The sequence below is a fragment of the Melospiza melodia genome, unplaced genomic scaffold (genome assembly GCF_035770615.1).
Source record: "Melospiza melodia melodia isolate bMelMel2 unplaced genomic scaffold, bMelMel2.pri scaffold_54, whole genome shotgun sequence".
Lineage (NCBI taxonomy): Eukaryota > Metazoa > Chordata > Aves > Passeriformes > Passerellidae > Melospiza > Melospiza melodia.
Window position 1 is genome coordinate 5,040,638 of NW_026948798.1, and position 10,219 is coordinate 5,050,856.

At 50.0% G+C, this 10,219-nt stretch overlaps 1 protein-coding gene across 1 annotated transcript; it reads right to left on the minus strand.

The window, feature by feature from the left end:
• Positions 1-1,053: 1,053 nt before the first annotated feature.
• On the minus strand, positions 1,054-10,212 carry LOC134413833 (transforming growth factor beta-1 proprotein-like). The gene is made up of 3 exons (XM_063147877.1): positions 9,829-10,212; positions 7,832-7,985; positions 1,054-1,329 (listed from the first exon to the last, which is right to left on the minus strand). The coding sequence occupies exons 1-3, from the start codon at positions 9,954-9,956 to the stop codon at positions 1,171-1,173; spliced, it is 441 nt and encodes a 146-aa protein (XP_063003947.1). The 5' UTR covers positions 9,957-10,212; the 3' UTR covers positions 1,054-1,170.
• Between the last annotated feature and the right edge of the window lie 7 nt (positions 10,213-10,219).

Consider the following 10,219-nt stretch of genomic DNA (forward strand, 5'->3'; position numbering starts at 1 on the left):
TTTTGGGGTTTGGGATTTTCAGGATTTGGGGTTTTGTGGATTTGGGGGTTGGGGTTTTTGGGTTTGGGATTTTTGGGGTTTGGGATTTGGGGTTTTTGGGGTTTGGAATTTTTGTGTTTGGGGTTTTTGGGGTTTGGGATTTTGGGGCTGTTTGGGATATTCAGGTTTTGGGGTTTTGTGGATTTGGGGTTTGGGGGGTTTGGGATTTGGGGTTTGGGATTTTTGGGATTTGAGGTTCTGGGATTTTTGTGGTTTTGGTATTTAGGGGTGTTTGGGGTTTGGGATTTTTGGGTTTGGGATTTTTAGGATTTGAGGCTTTGGGGATTTTGGGGTTTGGGGTTTTGGGCTGTTTGGGGATTTGGGGTTTTGGGGTTTGGGATTTTCAGGATTTGGGGTTTGGGGTGTTTGGGGTTAGGGATTTTTGGGGGGTGGATTTTGGGGTGGATTTGGGGGATTTTAGGGGTGAATTTGGGGAAGATTTTGGGTTTTTTGGGTGGGGATTTTGGGGGAGATTTTGGGAATTTTGGTTTTTTTTGAGGTGGATTTTGTGGAAGATTTTGGGGGTTTTTAGGGGGGATTTTGGGGTTTTGGGGGTGGAACTTTGGGGATTTTGGGTTTTTTGGGGGGATTTGGGCAAGATTTTGGGGGGATTTGGGGGATTTTTGTGAAGAGTTTTTGGAGGCTCTTGGAGCTTTTTGTGGTGGATTTTTTGGCATTTTTGGAGGTAAAAACCAGCAAAAAATTAGAAATTAAATAAAATTCATTGGCCCAACAAAGCCAGGAACTTCTCAGGGTAAATGTGGAAATTTTGGGGGTGGGGATTTTTTGGGATAGATTTGGGGCAATTTTGGATTGCATTTTTGGGGGATTTTGGGGGATTTTGGAGGTGGATTTTGGGGGAATTTGGGGATTTTTCTGGGGTGGATTTTGGGGGATTTTCAGGAGGATTTGGGGTTTATTTTGGGAGGATTTTCCAGGGGGGATTAGGGGGATTTTTCAGTGGATTTGGGGCTTTTTTTGTGGAGGATATTTGAAGACAAAACCCACCAAAAATTAGAAATTAAATAAAATTTATTGGTCCAACAAAGCCAGGAACTTCTTGGGGTAAATGTAGAAATTTTTAGGGGTGGGATGGGGATTTTTTGGGGTGGATTTTGGGCGGTTTTGGGGTCAGCTGCACTTGCAGGCGCTGACTACCATCCCCGAGAGCTGCTCCACGCGTGCCTTGCGCCCCACGTAGTAAACGATGGGCAGCGGCTCCAGGCTCTGTGGGACGCAGCACGGTGCGGCCGAGGCGCCGGGGTTGTGCAGGTTGTACAGGGCCAGCACCTGGGGAGGGAAAAATGGGGAATTTGGGGGGAAAATGGAACAAAAATGCAGAGAAATGGACCCAAAATTCAGCCACAATACGCTGAAAAAGAGCCTTGGAAATGCAAATGTGATATATCCAAAATGGCTGCGAAATACACCCCAAAATACATTCCAAAATGACCTCAAAATACTCTCAAAATACAGCACAAATGCAGCCCAAAACAGCCCCAAAATACACCCTAAATACCCCCAAAATACTCTCAAAATACACCCCAAAACTACCCCAAAATACCCTCAAAATACACCCTAAATACATCCTAAAATAACCCCAATGAACACCGCAAATACACCCAAAATAACCCCAAAATACTCCCAAAATCCATCCTAAAATTACTGCAAAACGAGCCTGAAATACGCTGCAAAATAGACCCAAAATGACCCCAAAATGCACCGAAAAATGGACCCTAAATGGAACAAAAATAACCCAAAAATGGACCCACAATGGACCCAAAATGAACACAAAATGGACCCAAAATATCCCCAAAAATGCGCCCAAAATGGACCCAAATTATCCCCAAAATGGACACAAAATGGACCCAAAATGCCCCAAACCCCCTGGGCTGTGCAGGTTGTACAGGGCCAGCACCTGGGGGCAGAAAAATGGGGAATTTGGGATGAAAATGGACCCAAAATGCAGGAAAATGGACCCAAAATTCAGCCAGAATACACTGAAAATAAGCTCACTTAAAATAAACCAGAATACGCTTCAGATATGTCCCAAAACAACCCCAAAATCCATCCCTAAATATGCCCCAAATACACCAAAATACTCCCAAAATCCACCACAAAATAACCAGAAAAATAACCACAAAACAACCCCAAGATACACCAAAATACGCTCAAAATAAACCCAAAATACACCACAAATACGCCTGAAAACAACCCCCAGAAATACACCCCAAATACACCAAAATACCTTCAAAATACACCTCAAAATGCCTTCAAAACATACCAAAAATTTCTGCAAAATACATCCTAAAACACACCACAAAATAGCCCCAAAATGACCCCAAAATACTCTCAAAATACACCCAAAATACAGCCCCAAATAAAGCCCCAAATACACCCAAAATTCTCTCAAAATCCATCCTAAAATAACCCCAAAATGAGCTGAAATACACTGCAAAATGGACCCAAAATATCTCCAAAATATCCTCAAAAATGGACCCAAAATATCCCCGGATTGCATCCAAAAAATGACCCAAAATGGACCCAAAATGCCCCAAACCCCCCGGGCTGTGCAGGTTGTACAGGGCCAGCACCTGGGGGCAGAAAAATGGGGAATTTGGGATGAAAATGGACCCAAAATGCAGGAAAATGGACCCAAAATTCAGCCAGAATAGACTGAAAAGGAGCCTCGGAAATGCAGCTGAGATATGGCCAAAATATCTGAAAAATATGTCCCAAAATTGCCCCAAAATGACCCAAAATACACCCAAAAATACACCCAAAATAACCCCAAATACACCAAAGTACCATCAAAATACACCTCAAAATGCCTTCAAAATATACCAAAAATTTCTGCAAAATACATCCTAAAATACACCACAAAATAAGCCCAAAATACACCCAAAATATCTACAAAATCCATCCTAAAATTACCCCAAAATGAGTCTGAAATTCGCTGCAAAATGGACCCAAAATATCTCCAAAATATCCTCAAAACTGGACCCAAAATGGACCCAAAATATCCCCAAAAATGGACCCAAAATAACCCAAAAATGGACCCCAAAAAGTCCCAAAATGGACCCAAAATATCCCCAAAAAGCATCCAAAAATGGACCCAAAATGGACCCAAAATATCCCAGAAATGGACCCAAAATGGACCCAAAATATCCCAGAAATGGACCCAAAATGGACCCAAAATATCCCAGAAATGGACCCAAAATGGACCCAAAATATCTCCAAAATATCCTCAAAACTGGACCCAAAATGGACCCAAAATATCCCCAAAAATGGACCCAAAATAACCCAAAAATGGACCCCAAAAAGTCCCAAAATGGACCCAAAATATCCCCAAAAAGCATCCAAAAATGGACCCAAAATGGACGCAAAATATCCCAGAAATGGACCCAAAATGGACCCAAAATATCCCAGAAATGGACCCAAAATGGACCCAAAATATCCCCAGATTGCATCAAAAAATGACCCAAAATGGCCCAAAATGCCCCAAACTCCCCGGGCTGTGCAGGTTGTACAGGGCCAGCACCTGGGGGCAGAAAAATGGGGAATTTGGGATGAAAATGGAACCAAAATGCAGCAAAATGGACCCAAAATTCAGCAAAAGATGACCCCAAAATATGCCCAGAATGAATCCAAATATGGACCCAAAATGAAGGGAAATGGACCCAAAATACACCAGGAAGGAGCCTCGGAAATGCAGATGTGATAGAGCCAAAATAGAGCAGAAATTCATGTCCCAGAATAACCCCAAAATGCATCCTAAAATATGCCCCAAATACACCAAAATACACCACAAAATAACCCCAAAATGAGCCTGAAATAGCTGCAAAACACATCCTAAAATAACCACAAAATAGCCCCAAAATACACCCAAAACCAGCCCAAAATATGTCCCAAATACACCCAAAAATACACCAGAAAATACCCCCAAATACACCACAAAACGACCCCAAAATACTCTCAAAACACACCTCCAATACACTCAAAATACATCCCCAAATGCACCCAAAATACTCTCAAAATGACTCCAAAATTCACAAAAATATCCTCAAAATACACCACAAAATAACCCCAAAATAAGACAAAAACGACGACAAAATATCCCTAAAATGCATCCAAAAATGGCCCCAAAATGGCCCAAAAATGGACCTAAAAATGGTCCCAACATTGTCCCCAAAATGCATCAAAAATGCCCCAAAATTGGATCCAAAACTGGGCCCAAAATGGCCCCAAAATGCTCCAAAAAAGGACCCAAAATAATCCCTAAATATCCCCAGAACTGACCCAAAAACGGCCCCAAAATGGACCCAAAACTGGACCTAAAAATGTCCCAAATGGCGACAAAATGCCCCAAAGTGGACCTAAAAATGGACCCAAAATGCCCCAAAATTGGCCCCAAAAATGGACCCCAAAATGCCCCAAAATTGGCCCCAAAAATGGACCCAAAATGCCCCAAAATGGACCCAAAAATGTTCCAAAAATGGAACCAAAAAGCCCCAAAATGGACACAAAAATGGACTCAAAATGTCCCAAAATTGACACAAAATACCCCAAAAATTGATTCAAAAAATGTCCCAAAATGGACTAAAAAATTGACTCAAAAATGGATCCAAAACTGGACCCAAAATACCCCCCAATTGGACCCAAACTGCCCCAAAATTGGCCCCAAAAATGGACCCAAAATGCCCCAAAATGGACACAAAAAATGTTCACAAAAATGGACCACCCAAAATGGACACAAAAAATGTCCCAAAATGGACCCAAAAAATGGACCCCAAAAATGGACCCAAAAAATGTCCCAAAATGGACCCAAAATGCCCCAAAAATTGACCCAAAAATGGTCCCAAACATCCCCAAAATTTGCCCCAAATGCTCCAAAAATGGACCCAAAAAGGACCCAAAATAATCCCAAAATATCCCCAGAATTGACCCAAAAATGGCCCCAAAATGCTCCAAAAATGAACCAAAAATGTCCAAAAAATTGACCCAAAATGCTCCAAAATGAACATAAAAATGGACTCAAAATGTCCCAAAATGGACCCAGAAACTGACCCAAAATGCCACAAAAATGGACCCCAAAAATATCCCAAAAATGGACCCCAAAAGCCCAAAATGGACCCAAAAAAGTCCCAAAAATGGTCCCAAAATGCCCCAAAAATGGACCCAAAATGGACACAAAAATGGACTAAAAAATGGATCCAAAACTGGACCCAAAATGCTCCCAAAATGGACCCAAAATAATCCCAAAATATCTCCAGAATTGACCCAAAAATGGCCCAAAATGGACCCAAATTATGTCCAAAAAATGGACCCAAAAATTGCCCCAAAATAACCTCAAAATGCCCCAAAATTGCCCCAAAATAACCTCAAAATGCCCCAAAAATTGCCCCAAAATAACCTCAAAATGCCCCAAAAATTGCCCCAAAATAACCTCAAAATGCCCCCAAAATTGCCCCAAAATAACCTCAAAATGCCCCAAAAAATTGCCCCAAAATAACCTCAAAATGCCCCAAAAATTGCCCCAAAATAACCTCAAAATGCCCCAAAAATTGCCCCAAAAGAACCATCAAAATGCCAACCTCAAATGCCCCAAAAATTGCCCCAAAATAACCTCAAAATGCCCCAAAAATTGCCCCAAAATAACCTCAAAATGCCCCCAAAATTGCCCCAAAATAACCTCAAAATGCCCCAAAATTGCCCCCAAAATAACCTCAAAATGCCCCAAAAATTGCCAAATAACCCAAAATGCCCAAACTCCCCCAGGACCCCCCAAAATCATCCCCAAACACCCCCAGGACCCCTCAGGACCCCCCTAAATCGCTCCCAAATTCCCCTAAACCCACCCAGGACCCCCCAAATGCCCCCCAAGACCCTCTGGGACCCCAAGGGCCCCCACAAACCCCCATTTATCACCCCGGGACCCCCAAAATCCTCCCCAAACCCTCCCAGGATCCCCCAAACTTTGCCCAGATCCTCCAGGTCACCCCAAACTCCCACCCAAATCTCCCACCCAAGACCCTCCCAAATCAGCCCAAACACCCCAAACACCCCAAATCCCACCCAGACCCCCCAAATCCAGCCCAAACACCCCCAAACTCCACCCAAATCCCACCCAAATCCACCAAGCCCCCAAATCCCACCCAAACACCCCCAAACACCCCCAAACACCCCCAAATCCCACCCAAACACCCCCAAACACCCCCAAATCCCACCCAAATCCCACCCAGAGCCCCCAAATCCACACCCCCAAACACCCCCAAAACACACCCCAAATCACACCCAAACACCCCAAATCCACCCAAATCCCACCAGACCCCCCAAATCCCGCCCAAACACCCCCAAATCCCACCCAGACCCCCCCAAATCCCGCCCAAACACCCCCAAACCCCATCCCCCAAATCCCACCAAACCCACCCAAATCCCACCCAAATCCACCCAAACACCCCCAAACACCACCCAATCCCACCCAAACCCCCCCAAACTCCCACCCAAACCCACCCAAACACCCCCAAATCCCACCCCAAATCCACCCAAACACCCCCAAACACCCCCAAATCCCACCCAAACACCCCCAAACACCCCAAATCCCACCAAATCAACCACCCCCAAATCCCACCCAAACCCACCCAGACCCCCCAAATCCTGCCCAAACCCCCAAACGCCCTCCAGGACCCTGCCCTCTGGGGCCCCCAAGGACCCCCCAAACTCCCCCCAAGATGCCCCAAATCTCCCTCAGGACCCACAAATGCCCCTCAAGACCTTCTGGGACCCCCTAGGGCCCCCACAAATCCTCATTTATCACCCTGGGACCCCCAAATCCTCCCCAAACCCCCCTCAAACCCTCCCAAACCCACCCAGGACCCCCCAAATCCCCCTCAGGACACACTGATGCATGCCCTTCCAGGACCCCCGGGGACCCCCCAAACAGCCCCAAATCCCACCCAGGACCCCCCAAATCCCCCCTCAGGACCCACGGATGCCCCTCTAGGACCCCCAGGGATCCCCCAAACCCCCCCAAATCCACCCAAACACCCCCAGGACCCCCAAATCCCACCCAGACAACCCCAAACACCCCCAAACATCCCCGAATCCCCCCCAAATGACCCCCTAAACACCCCCAGGACTCCCCAAATCCTCCCCAAACCCCCCTAAATGCCCCCAAACGCCCTCCAGGACTCTCTGGGACCCCCAAGGACGCCCTCAAAATGCCCCCAAACACACCCCGGATCCTCTGGGACCCCCCAAAATCCTCCCCAAATCCCCCTCAAAACCCCTCCCAGGACACTCTGGGACCCCCACCTAACACCCCAAGGTCCCCCTCAAATGCCCTCCAGGATGCGCCAGGACCCCCAAAGTCCCTTCAAATCCCCCGAAACCCTTCCAGGACACCCCAAACTCCCCCCAGGATCCCCCAAATCCCACCCAAACACCCCCAAATCCCACCCAAATCCCACCCAAACACCCCAAAACCCCTCCCAGAACCCTCTGGGACCCCAAAGGACCCCTCAAATCCCCTCCAGGATGCTCTGGGACCCCCCCAAGACACTGCAAGGACTCCCTCAAATCCCCATTGATCACCCTGGGACCCCCCAAAATCCTCCCCAAACACCTCCAGGGCCACCTGGGACCCCCAAAATCCTCCCAAAATCCCCCAAAACCCCTCCAGAACTCCCTCAAATCCCCCCAAATCCTCCCCAAACGCCCTGTTATTCACTCAGGGAGGGCTGGGGACCCTCAGGGACCCCCCAAACCCCTGTGGGACCCCCCAAATCCCCACCTTGGTGTGGTGGGTGTCGGCGCTCCAGATGTAGGAGCAGGGCCCCCCGCAGAAGTTGGCCATGTACCCCCGGGGCTCGTGGATCCACTTCCACTCCAGGTCCCGGCGGAAATCGATGTACAAGGGACGGACACAGCAGCTCTGCTCCTCGGGGCTGCCACATTTGGGGGTCCCAGGGTCAGAAATGGGGGTTTGGGGGGCATTTGGGGGGGTCTCAGGGTGATAAATGGGGATTTGGGGGAAATCTGGGGCGCTTTAAGGGGGATTCAGGGCGTCCCAGGGGGTCCCCAGCTCTCCCTGAGTGAATAATGGCAGGTTTGGGGAGGATTTGGGGGGTCCCAGGGTCAGAAATGGGGATTTGGGGGGAATTTGGGGGGTCCCCAGCTCTCCCTGAGTGAATAAGGGAAGGTTTGGGGAGGATTTGGGGGGTCCCAGGGTCAGAAATGGGGATTTGGGGGGAATTTGGGGGGTCCCCAGCTCTCCCTGAGTGAATAAGGGAAGGTTTGGGGAGGATTTGGGGGGTCCCAGGGTCAGAAATGGGGATTTGGGGGGAATTTGGGGGGTCCCAGGGAGTCTGCAGATCTCCCTGAGTGAATAAGGGAAGGTTGGGGGAGGATTTTTGGGGTCCAGGTGGGTTTTGGGGAGGATTTTGGGGGTCCCTGGGGGCAATTTGGGGAGGACTCTGGGGGCTTTGGAGAGGTTTGGGGAGGATTTGGGGGGGTCCCAGGATGATAAATGGGGGTCCCAGGAGATCCCCAGCTCTCCCTGAATGAATAATGGGGGATTTGAGGAGGGTTTGGGGGTCCAGGTGGGCTTTGGGGAGGGTTTGGGGTGGATTGGGGAGGATTTTGGGGGTCCCAGGGGATCCCCAGCTCTCCCTGAGTGAATAATGGGGGATTTGGGGAGGATTTGGGGGGTCCTCAGAGTCCCGATTTTGGGGAAGGGTCCCCAGCATCCCCAATGTCCCCCCAATGTCCCCAATGCCCCCCCAATGTCCCCAACACCCCCAATGTCCCCAATCCCCCCAATGTCCCCAATGTCCCCAATGTCCCCAATCCCCCCAATGTCCCCAATACCCCCAATGTCCCCAATGTCCCCAATGTCCCCAGTGTCCCCAATGTCCCCAATGTCCCCAATGTCCCCAATACCCCCAATGTCCCCAATCCCCCCAGTGTCCCCAATGTCCCCAATGTCCCCAATGTCCCCAATGTCCCCAATACCCCCAATGTCCCCAATCCCCCCAGTGTCCCCAATGTCCCCAATGTCCCCAATGTCCCCAATGTCCCCAATACCCCCAATGTCCCCAATCCCCCCAGTGTCCCCAATGTCCCCAATCCCCCCAGTGTCCCCAATGTCCCCAGTGTCCCCAATGTCCCCAATCCCCCCAGTGTCCCCAATGTCCCCAATACCCCCAATGTCCCCAATGTCCCCAATGTCCCCAATGTCCCCAATCCCCCCAGTGTCCCCAATGTCCCCCAATGTCCCCAATCCCCCCAATGTCCCCAATGTCCCCAATCCCCCCAATGTCCCCAATCCCCCCAGTGTCCCCAATGTCCCCAATCCCCCCCAGTGTCCCCAATGTCCCCAATCCCCCCAATGTCCCCAATGTCCCCAATACCCCCAATGTCCCAAATCCCCCCAGTGTCCCCAATGTCCCCAATGTCCCCAATCCCCCCAGTGTCCCCAATGTCCCCAATGTCCCCAATCCCCCCAATGTCCCCAATGTCCCCAATACCCCCAATACCCCCAATGTCCCCAATCCCCCCAGTGTCCCCAATGTCCCCAATCCCCCCAGTGTCCCCAATCCCCCCAGTGTCCCCAATGTCCCCAATCCCCCCAGTGTCCCCAATGTCCCCAATCCCCCCAGTGTCCCCAATGTCCCCAGGGTCCCCAATACCCCAAATCCCCCCCAGTGTCCCCAATGTCCCCAATCCCCCCAGGGTCCCCAATGTCCCCAACCCCCCCAGTGTCCCAGTGCTGTCCCCAGTGTCCCTTACCCCCCGCAGTGCTGTCCCTGCAGCTCCCGCCGCTGTCGGTGCCCGTGCAGGGCCTGGGCGCGCTCGGGTGGCAGCGCCATGGCCAGGACGTGGGGGACGCGGCGGTGACGGCGCGCGATGCTCTGCATGTCACCCCGCTCCTGCTCGAACCCTGCATGGGGACAGTAATGACATCATCATCATTGGGGACAGCACTGGGGACATCACTGGGGACGTGGCGGTGACGGCGCGCGATGCTCTGCATGTCACCCCGCTCCTGCTCGAACCCTGGGGACAACAATGACATCATCATCATTGGGGACAGCACTGGGGACATCACTGAGGACACGGCGGTGATGGCGCGCGATGCTCTGCATGTCACCCCGCTCCTGCTCGAACCCTGCATGGGGAA